The sequence below is a fragment of the Mustela putorius genome, unplaced genomic scaffold (assembly GCF_011764305.1).
Source record: "Mustela putorius furo isolate JIRA1106 unplaced genomic scaffold, ASM1176430v1.1 tig00537227_pilon_pilon_pilon, whole genome shotgun sequence".
Classification (NCBI taxonomy): domain Eukaryota; kingdom Metazoa; phylum Chordata; class Mammalia; order Carnivora; family Mustelidae; genus Mustela; species Mustela putorius.
In genome coordinates this window covers 41040495-41059588 of record NW_025422368.1, presented here as the reverse complement: position 1 = coordinate 41059588, position 19094 = coordinate 41040495, and the positions used below count along the sequence as shown (strand labels likewise).

The window sequence follows — 19094 nt, the reverse complement described above, 5'->3', positions numbered from 1 at the left end:
TTACACTCTCTCCCAGCGTCCCAGACAGATATTAAGATACTACTCATTGATCAGAGTTAGAACATAAGATGAAACTTAGTAACAATGCGTCTCTAGCTCTCCTCTTCTAAGCCAACCCTTCAGACTAACCAGATGTGAAGGCATAATGAGAAAAATCATAAAATAATCAGAAGACTCTACCATCAGTGAGCTACACTGAACTTCTCTAGGGCTATGTTCACTCATGTGACAAATAAAGGTAATGTGTAATGTCCTTTCTGAGGTGGCTCATAGCTATATGATTCTATGTAATCTTCCTTAAAACTGCTTTCTTCATTTCATTCTCTTGCTTAGGATCCTAAATGGCTCCCCAGTAAACCAAGTCCAAGCTCCGTTAGGTATACGAGATCTATAATAAAGGAGGGAATTGTGGCACCACAGGAAGCGCAATGAGAGGGGAGGTCACAAACCTGAATCCAAAGGCCAGTAGCTCTACACCTGGTTCCGATCTTGGCCAAGTCATTTAATACCCCCAGTTTTCAACTGGGCTCTTCTGTAAAATGGAGATGATACCACCTACTCACTTCACTGGTTTACCAAGGATTTAATGAGATACTTTGCAAACTTTAAAGCTCAAGTTCCCAGTCTAAACCAAATTCAATTTCCATTATTTTACAGCACACACAATTCATTCTAATCAATGCCATCACCTCAAAACCATCTATCCACACTATGATCATTCTCCTCAATGCCTGTGGAAAGGCCTTCCCCCTAAACAAAACGTCCTTCTCACCTGAACCTCTCTGTCCTTTACAGTCCAAGTCAATGATTATTTCCTTCAGAAATCTTCCAACAACTGAGTTCCTTGATCTATAAAAATCACAGGTCAGACCTAGAAAAACCTTTTCAGTTCCTGACAAGTTTAAAATTCCATGAGTTCTAACTACAGCCCCAACTATGTTTTTCGAGCATATCAATTCATTTGAAAATTTTATTATGTGACTGTGGGCCATGCGTTGTTGTGGGTCAAGGAGCTAAAGAACTGAACCCGATGATCAAAGCATTCACTTCTATGCAGTTTTCCTTCTATAAAATAGGATAAAACGTTGTCCTTTCCACACAAGTGCTTCTCGGAAAAGGTCTGTGGATAATAACATGCCTGTAAGCAGCCCCACCCCGATAAAGCTTGTACCAGAATCTACACGGACTACGACGTGATGCCTACACTTCCATTTGGCCAACTTCCTTTTCACAGCAAGACTTTCTCCATGAGAGAAGCAGGTTACTGACTGACCTTCCCACACCAGCTTCCGCCTCCCTGCAAACCAGTTGCAGTTTATAGACCGGCTGCTCTGAGTGGCTCTGATCTAAATGTTCTACTACAAAGAAGGGAGCCCTAAGACATCCAAGAAGTACCTACTGAGTGCCATCAGGAAGAAATTTAAAAATGGGCAAAGTTTTACCTGACACAGTGTGTAAGCATTAAAACCAGTTTTCTCCCGCAGTAAGCCGGCTGCTTTCCCAGTCGGGGCAGTGAGTAACACCTCTAGCGCCTTGTCGGCCTTCGGAAGACTTTGCTTGGTAAAGGTGATCCATTCTTCTGGGACATCCTGGTCCTGTTCAAAATCCTCACAGGCTTTTTTTACCTCTCTTTCTTCCAACTGCTCCATATGCTTAAAAAGCTGGCTAACGATGGTGGTCTTCCCACAGCCGCCTTTCCCACTGATGACCGTCACGGCATTGGAGCAAACCATTTCCAAAGCAGCCACTTGACCCTGGTCCAGCTGAGCTTCATTTATTTCTGCGTTCACGTCATTTTCACCGTTTTCCCAAATGTGGTCACCACTGTCCTGGGGGTCCAGAACATCCACAGAGTTTTCTAAACTTGATTCGTCCGGTTGGCTTTCGTTCAGCGTCTCGTTGCTTCTTGAATTCTCAGGGTTCGTGGTATGAATTAATGACAGCACCCTCTTGACATCCACCCGTAAATGCCACGGAGGCCTCGTCATCAGGTCACATATCGAAGAGGCAATGCCTCGCTCAGCCTGGTAGAGGTCATAAAGGAAGACACAGCCCTTCTCGTATGTCACCACACCAATGTCCTTCAAAAACTTCAGAGACTGCCAAGCCTCTTGGAAGGACATCTGGTCTGACAACTTAGAAGTTAAGTCAGCTTCTTCAATGCATGTGTGCCCTTGGTCTCGACATATGTGCCTCAGTTTTGAATATATTATTAATGCATTCTTCTCCAAATCACTCATCAACCGGAGAAGAGACTTGCACTGACAAAATGATGTCCAACTTGCCTCGCACTGCAAAAGCTTCAGTTCTGTGTAGGTTATCTTTAAGAAAATAAAATTCAAGTTGGTTTATAAAAATTACAAATGTTGATGAATATTATCAGAATTACATGAAACTGTATTATTTGTTAGTAATGCTTAAGTCCCAGAGGAAATGTATATCAACAAAATTTGGGGGAAAAAAACTGGGTACATAATACATTACCAAGTTTTTGCCATACTGTAATTAAAGATCTATATACATTTTTAATTAAAATTATATTTTCTCAAAGCAATACACATGCAGTTTTCAAAGTCAAATAACACTATGCAGCTTCTCACAAAAGATAGGAATCCCCTGACTCACCCTTTCCATGGCTTATAAAGTCAACACTGTTCTAAGTACTGTTTATACTAGCCTTTTTTTTTTTTTAATTTTTGCTATTTAATATTAACTCCCTCCTATGGTAAGTCTTTTTCTAGGGAAGCTCTCTCTCTTTTTCTTTTTTTTAAGCTCTCTATTTTTCACACCATCGCCTCCACACATGCTTCTCCTCTTCCCATCTCTGAAAAAAAGTTATACATTTTGTGAATCAATTTTGGTTAAATCGATTTTAGGATTCACAGCTGAGTGACAGGATATACTACAATTATATTAACTTTTGTGTCAAACTCTTGCATATATAGTGAAGTTCATGACTGCCTCACTTTCTTGGCTTGTTTAGGTTTTGACATCCCTCTCAACCATTCTGCCCAAACTCTGCTGAAGGGGCATGAAACTTCCTTCACCATGATCCCCTCAGTAGGTTCTCCACCAGCTCCATTTCTCTCCCCCACCCACAGAGACATCCCTCCTGGAGCCCTCTATACATTTTATGAGCTAAAATGTGTCCCTGCAAAATTCATATGTTGAAATCCTAACCTGCTAGTATGTCAAAATGTGGCCATATTTGGAGATACAGTCTTTTAATAGGTAATTAAGTTAAAATGAGGTCACTGGCCCTAATCCAGTATGACTGGTATCCTTACAAGAAGGGCAATTACAACAGATAGGCCCAAAAAGAAGATTATGTGAGGACTTGGGGAGAAGTGTCTTCTCACAACCATGTATAAGCTAAGAAGGACTCAGAAGAAACCAACCAACCAACAACTTGATTTTGGACCTAGAACCTCCAAAACCATGAGAAAATGAATTTCTATTATTTAAAATAAATTTCTATTAATAAAATTCTATTGTTTAAACCCAGACCATGGGGTGAAGCACCAACTTAGAGGGTTGGCAGCCTCAGCCATCTAATACCTCACTAATGGTCTTTATTCTTGATGGTGGTTTCCATACTGAACAGCAGGATTTCAAGTCTCCTGTTCCCACTTGAGTCTTAGTATGTGCATTGTTCTGTCTCTCTTCTCTACTGGATATATATAGTAATCTAATGCTCCAGAATTTCATTTTGCAAGATATACTGAAGTCATCATCATTTGACATAGGGAACAAATGCATCATTTCAGTATTTCTCAGATTGGGGGGAAAGAGGTTTGGAAAGCATTCTTGGGGATCCAAGAATTATCTCAGAATTTTTAAACTGTATTTCACTTGGAAAACCACCCATAACCAAGTACTGCCAACATTTTAGTGCTGAGTTTGGTTTCCAACACCCCTGAAGTCTCATAGTGCCACTCCTCCTCTTGGTTTCTAATGGTAAGAACAGAAGTGGATTCATATTCATATGTAAGTGGTATTATTGTGCCAAATAAAAATTCCAATCATATCATGATGTACCACAAGAGTAATGAAAGTTTTCAAAAGTTCAAATAGAAAAGTGAGGGATTAAACGGATTTGCCAAATTACTAAGAACTTGTGTCTTCAATGAGATCTATATTCACATTGCAAATGACCAGTAACCAAAAAGATGTTTTCTATTAAATTAAATTATATAATTAAATTATTGACAATTTCAATGTCATCAATTCTTTTATTTTGTTGTCCTTCATAAATTTCCTGCATAAGAGCTACAAGTATAAGAAGTTCTAGTTGGTTCTAACACTAAAAGAAAAATCAACATTGAGATCCATACAAATTTTCTTCCTCTGAAAGAGATGCAAAAACTGTAAAGTTTGTAAATGTAAAGTTGTAAAGATGTAAAGTTTGAGAAATCCTCCCTTACACAAGATTACTAAAGTGAGTGTCTTACTTACTTTACTAAATCCAAGTTTCCATGGATGCGTACCTAACATCTCTTCTATGTCTTCCAACACCTTCGTAGAACCCGAGCTTATGAGCCGTTTAAAGTGTCGAGGCAGAAGAACTGGAAGGAATTCCATTACTTTTGGAAACTGCAAAGCTGTCATTACATTTATAAATGGAACTACAGGATAACAGAAAAGAACAAATCAAAACATACAGATGAGCTCACAGAACAACGATGTGATGAACGTCCTTCTGGAGCACAACCAGTTCCAAAAATCCAAATCAAAGAGAGATAAATAAATTTACTTGAACCAGCAAGAAAATTGATTGTATTACAACAATCGATTTTGCACTGAAGTGGTTTTCATCATTGTATGTAACTCCAAAATTTATGTTCTTCGAATGCTTAGACAACCACTCCTGAGCCTCCTGTTTACTTTTGTGTACAATATAATCAGAGTAAAATTTGTGATTCCATTTATAAAGATAAATTTAAAGCTAAGCACAAAAAATAAATCATTGACATATTAACCTTTATAATCATTTTTCTGTTATCAAGATTCTTTTGTCACTGATGTCATTCGGTGATGTCCTGCCAAATTTATTTCAAATAATTAAGAAATGAAATATTGCATTCAGGTGAATGTCCAGATAAAACACCATACTAAAAAATTATTTTATACCATTTTGGACTGAAATCTTTCCAAAATGGAATACTCGTATTCTTCTTTTTCTCTTCTGCCTTCTTAAACAGAGTAATAACTGGAACTGAATAGTTAACAACTGAATTTTTTTTTTTTAAAGATTTTATTTATTTATTTGACAGAGAGAAATCACAAGTAGTCGGAGAGGCAGGCAGAGAGAGAGAGAGAGAGAGAAGCAGGCTCCCTGCTGAGCAGAGAGCCCGATACGGGACTCGATCCCAGGACCCTGAGATCATGACCTGAGCCGAAGGCAGCGGCTTAACCCACTGAGCCACCCAGGTGCCCCACAACTGAACTTTTTCTTAATGACTCAAGGTAATCCAATTCACACAAAAGTCAGAGAGAAACATAGCTTTAGGGCTGGGGAGGAACTGAAAGGAGCTTAAAGATCCTCTCTCCCAACCTCTCCACCTTAATGATGAGGTAACCTAGAAATTACAATGACAAACTCAAAAGCAACAGAAACACATTTTCAAAAACAGATTTTAAAAAAGAATAGTGTGCCAACATACTATAGTGGTGATATCTTAAAACACATTAGCCATTAAGTATTTCAATTACAATAAAACTGGATGATAAAATCCCACCTACTCGTGTTTTCCACAGGGAGGCACATCTCATTTTCCAGTAGAGACTCTTCCTCTTCATTCTGTGTAGACTGTTTTTGACCCTTCTTTCCAGTTTCCTTTTGGAACATTCTTAATGTTTCCCTAATATTTCCAAAGTTGAGGTTTTTATAGCTTGATACAGCACTTACCCATGCTAAAAATTTATTTATATAATCACTGGAGAAATTGCAGTCTTTAAGAAACAGGGAACAGATATGTTCTTGATTTGGCGGTGACATATCACACTGTAAAAAGTAAGATGGAAATCCTTGAACTTGATAGCTCCTTGATCCCACAGGTTTCACGTGCACTTTCACTCGCCACCAAGGACCCGTTACTGGAAAACGTCCAAACACGTCACATTTCTCTTGAGTGTTTTCATCACAAATTACAACTTAAAAAAAAAAAAAAAGTTAATTTAAGACATTTTAAAACCTCTTTTTCAATGCTTTACCAAATCTACCACTCTGTTCCTCCCCACAGCACCCTGTACAGATGTTTATTAGGGTATCTACATATACATTCCACTTACCCATTTATCAGTCTCCCTCCATTGTGCTGTAAGCTCTCTAGAATAAGATAATGTTCCACTTGTCCTTGTATTCCAAGAGGTACATATGGTACATGGCAAGTCTGCTGTTTGTCTTCTAAAAACAGCCACCTCTCTGCTATTCTGACCTAAACCAAAAGTGACCTTCATGCAGTTTCTTAAATATCCCATGGTCCCCCCCACCGGCCCACCACAGGGCCTTTACGTAAGTTGTTCCATCTGCCTCAAATGTTCTCTTCCTTACTGTTTACCCCCATTTACTACTGACCTCTAAATTTAATGGCCACTTCCTCACGAAAGTCTTCCTTGAATCTCAAGGTTATAACCTCTCAGAGCAATACTTATTATTCATTCTATGCATTAAGTAATATTACAGTTACTTCTGTAATTATTTTTTAAAATGTCTTATTTTATTCACCAAAGAACAAGCCCTCTCAGAGCAATACTTATTATTCATTCTATGCATTAAGTAATATTACAGTTACTTCTGTAATTATTTTTTAAAATGTCTTATTTTATTCACCAAAGAACAAGCCCCATTAAGACAGAAACCTTATTATCTTACCGCTCTTGGGTATCCCCCCGGCAACAAACAGTACCCTGCTTGGAACATGGTATCCAGTCACTAATACTTTTAGGATAAATGACTAAACCCTCCACAAATACTTGAAAACTTTCTGTCTAAGCTTGTGTTGCCCACTCACATGTGACTATTTAAATTTAAATTAATTAAAATTAAACAAAATTTAAAATTTCACCTCCTCAGTTACACCAGCTACACTTCAAGTTCTCAAGAGCCACGGGAGGCTGGTGACTATTGTACTGGACAGCGCAAATTCAGAACAATGCCATCAACACACAACACTTTTCTGGTCTTACCCGTAAAATTTTCCTAGCTATCACTCACAACGTACACATAAAAGGTATTATTCATAACACAGGAAACGGCGCAAGATAAGCTCTCATCACAACGTTACTGACACAAAGTTAATGAATCCACAATGCCTTGAGGTGTTTGTGTGTGTGTGTGTGTGAGTGTGTGTATTTTCTAAGTAGCTGGTAAATAAATATTTGTCTCCGGGTAGGATAGGAAAATAGTTTAAAAAACTCTAATTCTGGGTATGAATACAGGCTCGACAGCCAACTGTTTCCTGGACTATAAAAATAAAACTACTTCAAAGAGTTGTGAACATCGAATGAGATCAAACACGTTGAGCACAAGCTCAAGTCACGTATTCTCAAGTCACGGCTATTGTTACTTACTTACCGAATCCTATCCTAAGTAGGAGGAAACAGCTAGGCCATCCCCAAAACACGTCTGCTAGCAGCAATGGGGCGTCTTACTTAGGACGAGGCCAGAACGGGAAACATTCCACCCACCAATCCCATCCCCTCGGGGTAGGGGGCTTCCTCACCGTGGAGGCGCCCGGGGAGGGTACCAGCCTTGACGCCCCCACTGCAGAGCTCCTCGGCATCCACAAACTCCAGGTCTTCATCCTCCTCCACGTCCTCCTTCAGACAGTCATCGTCCTCCGCCAACAAGTCCTTGGGTGGGAGCAGAGGTCCCTGCAGTTCCCGCAAGGGCTGACTCGAAAAAGCCATATTATTCCCCCTGCAGTTTTCCCCAAATTCCGGAAAACCCGGGCAGGGCACACAGCCAGGATCCGCCAATCAGTTCCGCGAATTAAGAACTTCCGGGAACGCCCCCACGGCGGCGAGCATGTGCGGAGGGGCGGGGCAGCGGCGAAGCTCCTCCCCAAACTCCCACGGAAGGCGGGGATAAGACCCTGGAGGGGCGGGATGAAGGCGGGACGATTGGGGGTTTGGAGAAGAACCTGCGCACTCGGCATCCAGAAGTGAGGGTCCGAGCGGTACCTGGACTGCACCGCCCGCTGGGCAGCGTCAGGTGTGGCATCCGCAGAACTTATCGCACTTCCGGAGAGAGAAATGAGAGGGAAGGCCGTGTCTAGAGAGCCTGGAGAGCCCGGAAAAGCGAAGCCCTCCCCAACACCCTGGAACGAAAGCCCAGATGCACTTCAGAGCAAACGGCCACCACCCAAGGCACAGAGCCGCGAATCTCCAGATGGGAGACCCGTTTACTCAGGACTGCTCTTGTCCTCCGTTTCCTTAAGGACTTGAACTTATGTCAGCAAAGGCTCTTAATCAAGGTACAGTTCTCAAGGCTCCATTCTATACACACCGTGTCGAGATCTGGGGCAGGGACCCCAGGATTCTGTCTTTTTTTTTTTTTTTTAAGATTTTTTATTTATTTATTTGACAGAGAGAGATCACAAGTAGGCAGAGAGGCAGGCAAAGAGAGAGGAGGAAGCAGGCTCCCTGCTGAACAGAGAGCCCGATGCGGGACTCGATCCCAGGACCCTGAGATCATGACCTGAGCCGAAGGCAGCGGCTTAACCCACTGAGCCACCCAGGCGCCCGGATTCTGTCTTTTTAATTTACGTCCCAGGGTTGTCTATTTTGATGCTCAGCCAGGTCTGGGAACAGCTGGATTACCTGACATTCAAAGTCTTTTCATCTTTTCTTCTCTGAGTACAAACTGGTCTCCCAAGCTTCTTTAAGCTGGACTACACCTGCTCACAGTGGGGGCAAAACAAAACAAAACAAAACAAAACAGAAAAAAAAAAAAAAAACACCTGATTATAGCCAAGAGTTTAGAGAAGGACTGGGGAAGGGAAGTAGAAGAGAAGCACAGTGGCTTAAAAACTTTATTCTGGAGCCATGGTTTCCACGCCTGCTGGGGATACTGTTTGAAAGTCCTGTTACTCTTTGAGGAACACCATAACATATATTATTCTCACTATTTTTGTATTGTTTATTATGGAATTACTCTATTAGTAATAAACCCAAAATAAGTAAGCAGACACTGCTAAATCCTAAAGCACTTTATGATTCTAATATACATGAACAACAGCCAGCACGAAAGGTTTAAGAAAAATTGTGGGAGAAAAATACTAAAATTGATTTTTCCCTTTGGGTACAAGTATGTCTCTTTGTTGCTTTTAGAAAAACTGTGTTACCGCTTACAAAACACCATTGTTTCCAAGAATCCACTATGTGAGCTTGAATTCCTTCCTTAACACTCCTAATGGCTATTGTTTCCGCAACACTGAATCTGCTCTGTCACACTACTGGTCTCCTTGTTGCTAAATCCAGTGAATACCTTCTTGCCTGAGTCTTACCTCAATTCTCAACAACCTTTGACACTAGTAACTATTTTCTTCTTGTAATACATTGTTCATGACTTGTGTTCTCAGGTTTTCCTACCTCTCTAGCCATGGATAGTCCCTTGCACTCCTCTACTGTTGTCTTTAGTACTACTATTCCCCCGGGTTCCATCCTGAGCACCTTCTCACTCTGTAATCCTTCCCTCGATCATCTTTGACCTACTCTGTCATCTACATGCTCATAACTCCTAACCTGATCTGCAAACAGGTGCCCACAACTGCTTGTTAGATGCCACTCGTGGAGGGCCCATGGCTGCTTCAGACTCAGTGTATCTAAACAAAAAGGTATTTTCTCCCCAAACCCACGTCACTTATACACATAAGCGTACGTAGTCTACATAGGATGTTCTTGATACCAACATGGTGATTTGGGCACAAGACTCCAGAAATTAAGCTGCTGTTTATATAACTCAACTGCATTCTTCTAAGTAGTGTAGGTGAAGATTCAGGATGGTGAGAACTTTGTTTCCTTACCTGTTGTTTCTTCACTTAAAAAAAAAAAAAAAATTAGCAATTCTATGTTCCTGAATACCATTTTTACCTTTTTTACACAGTAAGCAATAGTACTCAAATCTGGCTGTGCATTATAATCATTTGGGATGTTTCTAAAAATAAGATTCCTGGCTCTCCCCTGAAGGTATATTTCCATGAACACAAAGCAACACAGACATGAGGTTATTCACGGTGTAGTGAGTTTTGGAGTGGCAAATGGCTGGAAACAGCAGAAACGTGTTTAAGAGATTTATTGAATAGAATATGGCATATCCCCACGAGGGAATAGTCTTCAGTAATTTTAAAAAAGAAAGAAAGAGGGATATCTCTTTTAACTGATAGGGAGTGGTTTCTAAGATATATTAAATAAGAAAAAGCAAGAACAGTGCATATAGTCTAATTTATGTGTATGTGGGTAAGCTTGTTTTGGGGAAAAGGAAGGATGTAAGGAAGCGAAGAAGGGAGGAAGGAAAAGCAACACCGGAGAGATGAACACAGAAATTAATGAAAATAGTTACCTCAGGTATAATGGAAACAAGATAGAGGAGACAAAGATGGGGAAAAAAATCTCCGAATTTAACTTTTTTTTAAAAGATTTTATATATTTATTTGACAGAGAGAGAGAGAGGTCACAAGTAGGCAGAGAGGCAGGCAGAGAGAGAGGGGGAAGCAGGCTCCCCGATGTGGGGCTTGATCCCAGGACCCTGAGATCATGACCTGAGCTGAAGGCAGAGGCTTAACCCACTGAGCCACCCAGGTGCCCTGAGTTTAACTTTTTGTAATGGTTTGAACTTCTGAGCCATGTGAATGTTCATATGAATGTTCATATGTTCAAAAATAAATAAACCAAAAGCAAACCTAAAACGGAACACAAACAGAAACAAATCAAAATGTCTCTCAAATGTATAACATAACCTTTCAGGGAAAATAATTACTTCAAGTAACTTTTGAACACTTCAAATAAATATTTTAAGTTACTCTGATTATATACCTTTAGTAGGGTATACGCTGAGGACAAAAGATCCACAAAGTAATCTTAAACTTCACCGCACACTATGTTTAATGTTAGTTTTAATAATGTTATTATAATTTTGAAATTACATATTATAGGAGAAAGCAAATAAGTAAATGTCTTTTTGTTTCATCAAATGAAGTTTTTTAATGTACATGAAAAGAAATACAAACAAAATAGGAATAACTCCTATAATATTAAACTTAAATTAGAAACATCAGTATGATCTTGTGATTTCTTAAAATATATTTTCTAGTTCTGTCTACTGAGAGGGCCTAAAAGTAATGTCACTCCAGTAACTCTGATCACATCTACCATCATAATCTTGGCTTTGGAGTACCATCTCTCATTCAAGGAAGCAGAGGCTTCTTGAGGAATAGCTGTTTCTACTTCCAAAACAAGGAAAATACAAGGCAGACCTGGGACTTCTTGAATCAGATGCCAAGGAAGCCCTCAAAAACTAATGCGGTTATGGTGAAAGGATTCAGGAGTCAACTTGAAGGGACTTCCACTAGCCAAATTTAGGGAAGTTTGGGAACCAAAAAGAATAATTACTGCACTTGACTGTAACACACTGAGTACATAAAAAGTGATGTGGGGGCAGCTGGGCGACTCTGTTGATTAAGAGGTTAAGCATCTGACTCTTGGTTTCGGCTCAGGTCATGATCTCCAGGTCCAGAGATCTAGCACATCACTGGCTCCCCATGCTCAGCGGGGAGCCTGCTTCCCCTCTCCCTCTGCCCCGCCTCCCCCACATTCTGTCTCTTTCTGAAATAAATAAATCTTTTTTTTTAGAAGGATGTGTCCATTGTGATATTCACTAAAAACAAAAATAAAACCTTTTTAAGAAAGAAAGAAATGGAAGGAAAAAAAGGAAAGGAAGAAAAGAATACCAGGTAAGACATTTAAAAAGAAACTCAAAAAGTATAAAACACCATTTTGCAATCCCTGACGTCATAATTGATTCAAGCGAGGACCACCAAAGGTTACTAAAACCATTAAGTGAAAAGTCAGTGGGGAACCACGGCTCAGCAGTCTCATGGCTATAAAAGATTACAAAAGGCAAAGGGAAAAATTTCCTTTTACAATGAAGATACTCGTCAGTCACCCCTGAATCAGGTTGTCAAATTTAGTGTCATTAATGAGAGGAACTGATATTGTATGTCTCATGGTATGATGTATGTAAAATCAGCTAAGAAGCATTCTTGCCAGAAACATTTAATCTGATTTAAGTTAAGGCTTTACACCAGAATTGTCCATAAAAATACAATGTGAACTACATAAATAATTTAAAAATTTTAGTAGCCATATTTTAAAAAGAAACAGCTACCATTAATTTTAATGATGCATTTAATTTAATTTAATATATCCAAAATACTATTACTTCCACATGGTAATCAACATAAAAATCACTAATGAGTTATTTTATACTTGTGGGGCCCCTGGGTGGCTCAGTGGGTTAAGCCTCTGCTTTTGGCTCTGGTCATGATTTCAGGGTCCTGGGATCATGCCCTATATCAGGCTCTCTGCTTGGCAGGGAGCCTGCTTCCCCCTCTTTCTCCACCTGCTTCTCTGCCTGCTTGTGATCACTCTCTCTGTCAAATAAATAAATAAAATCTTTTTAAAAATACATAGTTTACACTCTTGTTTTCATGTTAAGTCTTTGAAATCTGGTGTGTCTTTTACCTTTATAGCACATCTTAACTCGGACTAGCCACATTTCAAGTGCCCAGTACTACATCTACCCACCTGACTACCATACTGGACAGCACATTTCCAGATCTAATTTCCAACTTGTCTGAAATCGAAGAAACCAAGGTACCTACTAATACCACAAGGAAACAGAAAGATTGAAGACAGAAGTCAGAAAACTGTTTCGTAAAGGGCCAGATAGTAAATATTTTAGGTTTTGCAGGCCATATGGTCTTTATCACATCATTCTCCTCCCACCTCCTCCTCCTTCCTTTCCTTCTTTCTCCTCTTCCTCTTTCTCACAACCTTTAAAAATATAGTAACTAGTCTTAGCTCTGTGCTGTACAAAAACAGGCCCTAATATGGGCAACTTTATCTGGCATATGTGACATTCTCTAAGACAACAGACCTGGGTTTTCCAGAAAGTCAGTGTCATGGGGGGAAAAGGTGGGAAAGGACAAGAGGGATTCCAGGATTCACATGAGGCCAGTGCCCGAAGTCCAGAGCATGAGGATTAGGTACAAGCTGAGGCTCTAGAACAGTGCAGGAGCCAGACCACGCAGTGCTTTGAGAGGTCACAGTAAGGGTAGCAAGAAGCCGTAGAAGGTTTTAGAAGGCTTAACCATTTTCTCCTGAAACCAAGGCTATTCATCTCATACTAATCAAGCTCTCATTTCAATGTCCCCTTGAAATCTACCCTAAGAAATGCCTGTTAAATAAATCAATCTAAATCATGAAGCAAAGAATTTTTGGTATTTCATTCATACCGTTTCTCCTGTGGAAGTTGTTTCTCTATGTTATATGTAACGTGTCCTCTGGTTATTTTGGAAATGTCTTTGTTTTCGAATGCCTGGATGGTATCAAGGCAGGTAACTGTAAAGTTACCATTAGTAAAACTTAAACATTTTATCAGGAGAGCAGGAAGGGAATGAGATGTAGTGACCTGTTTAATTAATGTGACGAAGGAAAGCATGCAATTAATGTGAAGTCATGATCATGATTGTTTCACAGCTATATGAAAGTGATTCCGACTCATTTATCCTGAGGAGTGTTTTTGAATTAGCAATTTGCCCCTTTTGTTTATTAAAGTAATGTCTGAAAGGGAATGGTAGAATCAAAACAAGAAAGGACTTAAGTAACAGGATGACAGAAAAGATTGGTAATTATATACAGAGCAGAAATTGTAATAAAAATGCGTTCAGTTTCATTCAGTCAGTACATACACATGTGTATGGCACAAAGTCTTATTGTCACCTGATATCTAGTTCCCCTCTCCTTCTAGGCACACAGTAGAACTGTACTTTCCTACCAATCTAAGGTGAGTCATGGCCATCTGACCTGTTTTGGCCAATGAACTAAGAGTAGCACATCACTTCAAGGGGGAAACATTTAATGGGGCGTGCTCAGCTCTCTATCCTTGGTTATTCCTTACCTTGATGATTGTGGGAGTGTGAGGTGTGACAGTGAGCCCTTGTATCATGGACAACTGCCCAGGAGAGTTCTGTAGGCTTACAGTCAACTGTGAGTAAGAATAAATCTTGGTTGTGTTAATCCACTAAGATTACGGAGTTGTTTCTCTGTCAACAGAACCTATTCTACCCTTCCTGACTTAAGACTGATCTACACTAGGTGGTCGTGCTGGTGGGCACAGTGAGAGACATATGGAAACAATTATAGCCCTTGCCAAAATGTTCCTGTAAATTAATTAAGGTATGTAGATCAGAAGCTAACGAGCCAAGGGGCTGCAAAACTGACCTGGGGACGTGATTCAGTGGAGTTTTAAATGCTGAAACACTGAGACAGCATTGTGCAGTAGGGAAATGGATTTAAGGCCGCATAAAACCCTACCCACAAAGAGCTGATAGCTAGTTCCATAATTCTCCAACCAGGAATTCAGACTCTCAGTAGTTTAGTAATACACCAAAAAGGGACAAAAAGACTGAAGCTAAAAGGCTTTGGGAAGTGTGTAGTTGGCTCATATTATATTGTTTAATATGTAAGATATGTCTTTATATATTTTTTAATTTTTAAAAGATTTTTTGTATTTATTTGAGAGAGAGGGATAGCATGAGAGTGGGGAGGGTCAGAGAGAGAAGCAGACTCACTGCTGAGCAGGGAGCCCAATGCTGGGACTCTATCCTGGGACTCCAAGATCACGATCTGAGCTAAAGGCAGTCGCTTAATCCACTGAGCCACCTATATAGCGACATATATATTTTTTTAAATGATATACAGAGGGGTGCCTGGGGGGCTCAGTAGATTAAATGACCAACACTTGATTTCTGTTCAGGTCATGATCTTAGGGATGCAGGATTGAGCCTTGCATCTAGCTCTGCATTCAGCAGGGCTAGGTGGTGGTAGGGGTGGTAGTGCTTGAGTTTCTCCCTCTCCTTCCGCCCCTTCCCTGGCTCTCAAGCATTCTTTCTCTTTTTCTCTCTCCCAAGTAAGTAAATCTTTTAAAAAATGATATACAGAATGAAAAAGTGACAAATTTTTAAGGTAAAAGATAAAAGTAATTTTCCCTCTGAGGAGACAGGTTAATAATACTGCAAGATCCCATGAAGACTTCATGCCCTCTTCTTTGCCACATGGGTGCCTCAGTGGAAATATTGATATAATTAATCGCCATTGATGTTAAGCCCTTCTCTCTAAATGTTACAAAGCAATGGCCCCAGTTACCTCAATTACAGTTCCACTTAGTCTGCATTACTCTGTAAGTCTACTCAAGCTAAAATATCTGTAGGGCTCAATCCATGCCCTTATGTTTCTATTTTAGTATATAAGTTTTCAAGTTATAGGACAATCTGTTGATTAAAAAAATTACTGCTTTCTTAAATATATTCTTAGGCCCTCCTTTCCTAAGAAATATGCCGCCAATGAGATAAGCCCCAAAGTGAAAGCAGATCAGCTCTGCTACCACAGAGGTATGATGCCCCCGATCGATCCCTCATTGGCCATCTTGGTCTTTGTTAGGCATTTTATGAAAATTATTAATCTCATTCTGTATAAGTGAAAAAAAAAAGCAGCAGAAGTTTGAAAAGTATTAGTGAGAAGAGCAAGTGGTTATAATCCATTTATTCAGTCAGTACTTATTCGAGGACAGTAACTGTTGTGGGCAGTAGAGAAGAACAGCGAACAAAAAAAGTCCCTGCATATTCTAGTGGAAGGAGATAGTCAAAAAGCAAGTAAATATAAATACCAAGTAGTGATGAGTATGAGGGACCAGAATAAAAGAGATCAAGGGGACAGAGGATGACTGGAGGTTTGTTATTTCAGATAGTGGTGATTGACGGAAATAGAGGCAGAGATATTATTAAACTGACATTGATGAGAGAGTGTGTTATACTGTCTCTGGGATGAATTATTGAACAGAAGCAAGGCACACTGAGGAACAAGTGAAAAATGTAGCACTTATGCAATCCATAATTAGCAGATGATAAGACTGACTCCCTGAAACGGAAATCTCTTTGCGCTTTCTACAGGGTCAGCCTAGTTGCAGAAGTCAAACTGCCTTCAGATTAGAAGGTGTGTTTTCCTGGGCTCATTTTAAATGACTGGAAAATCCCCTGCATTTGTGAAAAGATTCTACATATGACTCATACCTCTGGCCAAAGACAGGGAGGGAAAAAAAAAATTGCCCAGCTTTTGGAGCATGAGAGAAGAATAAGGTGCAAAGAACTAGGTTAGAATGATAAGGAGCAAAAAGGGAGGGAATGAGTAGTACAGGAAGAGAAGTACACTGAGGATAAAGTCATCATATGCAGGGCAGTAGAAAAAAGAATTTGAAAATTCTCCCCCACTCCCCCCCCCCCCCCAGCAAAAAAAAAAAAAAAAAAAAAAAAAAAAGGCTATAAAGCTCTAACAATAGCTTCTTTTACCCAATGGCTTATTTCGTTCAGGGATATAAAATCTGTGAAATTCCATTTTTAATAGAAGAAAACAATCTGAAGAGGGTGCATAAAAGGTTTTCACACTGAGAAAAATAGAACATTTATGTATTTTTATCTTATTTATGAACAACAAAAATACCTAATTTGTGAACTCACTGGCTGTTCCCAACAGCCCTGTGAAATAAGTATCAATAAAACAGCCATCTTCCTTACAAGGAACCGGCTGTGAGGAGGTTGAATACCTGGAAGTGGCCCAGCCAGGATTTGAACCCAGGGAGTCTGGCTCCCGTGCCTGAGTTCTCCGCAGCTAAGCATTCAGACACAGCGCTATGTTCTCAGCATCTACACACACAGTGAGGACACAGCGTTGGGGCGGACGCACATTACTGCAAAATAAAACTCCTTGATGTGCTGCCTTCTCTTATGTGTTTGAGATTTGTAACACATACACACATTTCTTTGTGATCCTACTATACATATAAAACAATTATAAAAAGATGGCCACACGGTGATGTCATCCGTACGTGATAAATAACTCAAATTGCACAGAGGCTTGTTAATTTCACATAGCTGCTGGATCAACCTATAACAACTCCACACTCAGTGGTTTAAGACCAATGGTCCACATGGGAGAAATGAATGTTCTTTCCTTCTTTCCTGGCTAGCTCTGTTTGGGAAAGATTATTGTTGGCTGATACCTGCCCCATAATATTTGACCACTACTTCATATTTTGAGAAAAACTACTTCCTTACAGCTCCCACACTGCTCTTAAAAAAGCCTCACCTATTATCTCTGTGTTAAATCACATTATTGCCAAATGATGGGGGTAAACACAGGGTTTGAGCTATGTGTGTAGTCAGGGGGGTGGATTTATCTAAAAAGATGACACTCAGATATCAAAACATCTAATTAATCCCTAAGTTGTGTCTATTCTTCCTCTTCCTTTATTTTTTTAGAGATTTTATTTATTTATTTGATAGAGAATGAGCAATGGGGAGGGACAGAGGGAAGGAGAGAGAGAACTAGGAAGCCCAATGCAGGGCTTGATCCCAAGAGCCCAAGATCATGACCCGAGCCAAAGGCAGAGGCTTAACCCACTGAGCCACCCAGGTGCCCCTCTTCCTCCTCCTCTAAAATGGTTCTTTGATTGCCTTTTCATTACTGCTATGCCACACTCAGGGCCATTCCTAGGGTGTATGGAGCCATGTGCAAATACATTTTGCAGGGCTCCTGTCTATATAACAATTGAAGCCACCTGAAATCAGCATGCCAGTATCATTCTGACAGTCCAATCTCACTTTCCCACAATCCTAAAAACAAAAATAAAACCAAAACAAAACCAAGCACCCCCGACTTCCCCACAGGTGTATTTGGCTTGCCAGGTCAGCCTCCCAGAGCGAGGACCTAGCCACAGAACCCCAGGATGACTGCATAAGCATGAATCATTGAGCAACTGGAGAGATCTGGTCAAGTCCATTCATTAAACAGGAGGTGGGAGATCATCCCCCCAAAGAAAACGTGGTACTGACTGAGCCCATATGGGGTCCCAGTTCGGTCTTGATGTACCCCATCCAGATGGATGCCAATTCAATTTCAGCCAGATCCAGGTACCGGAGAGGGTCTAAGAAGACTAAAGGAAGTCCCTTCAGATAGTGAGAACCCCTGATGCCTGGGGCCCTCGTTAGGAGCCCTAAGTTATAAGTGTAAACGCTACAGCAACAGTTTCCTCTGTCCCTCCTCGCCGAACTCATTACAACTCCCTCCTTTTTATCTCACACCCTCCCCTTTCCCTCCTTTTGTGCGCATTGTCCTCACAGTGCAAACATAGTATTAATATTCCACTATCTCCTTTTGTACCACGTTCCTTCTTACTGATTTTATCAAATATGAAGCCCTCTGTTGTGGTCCTCGTTTAGGTTACGGTCTAGACCCTAGCCCCTCTCATTGTCTCAAGATCATCAATCCAGCTATCTTCCCCTCTCTCCTGTATCATTCATTTCTCTCTCTGTCTCATGAATTACTTCCATCATCACACAAATATGCCAACTTATTAAAATCCTTTCTTTGTCCTTGCTCCCCCGACCAGCCACCAGCCCACTGTGTGGCTCTCCTGCAGCAAAACCACTTAAAAGGAATCCTTGGCTCCTCTCCTCCCTTGCTAACTTGTGCTCTGCACAAAGGCATTTGGTAGAGGAGGGATGGGGAGAGGCTGAAATCTCCCTCATTCTTTGTTTGACAAGCAAAATGCTTGACACAGCACTTTGTCATTTTTGAGGAACAACATTTGCAATTGATCTGCCTTGAGGCATCACTATTTCCAATTGGCCAGCCTGAAGCAGGCTTTTTTTTTTTTTTTTTTTTTTAACTGGCTTTGCCCAACGGTCCTGCATATCCTCCTGGACTTCGTTAGCCCACTTCAGTCAGACTTTCCCCATCATTCCCCTTAAAACTCC

The 19094-nt window shown here is 40.4% G+C and overlaps 1 protein-coding gene across 4 annotated transcripts in view; it reads right to left on the bottom strand.

Moving 5' to 3' along the window:
* HELB (DNA helicase B) overlaps window positions 1-8014 on the bottom strand; it is a 32044-nt gene extending 24030 nt beyond the window's left edge. The window contains exons 1-4 of one of the 4 annotated variants that reach the window (XM_045073085.1): window positions 7725-8014; window positions 5743-6153; window positions 4456-4625; window positions 1443-2321 (exon numbers count right to left, since the gene is read on the bottom strand). In XM_045073085.1, the coding sequence (XP_044929020.1) occupies window positions 1443-2321; window positions 4456-4625; window positions 5743-6153; window positions 7725-7911 (1647 nt within the window). In that variant the 5' untranslated portion in view covers window positions 7912-8014. The other 3 variants (XM_013056081.2, XM_045073087.1, XM_045073088.1) reach the window with 3 other exon arrangements.
* Between the last annotated feature and the right edge of the window lie 11080 nt (window positions 8015-19094).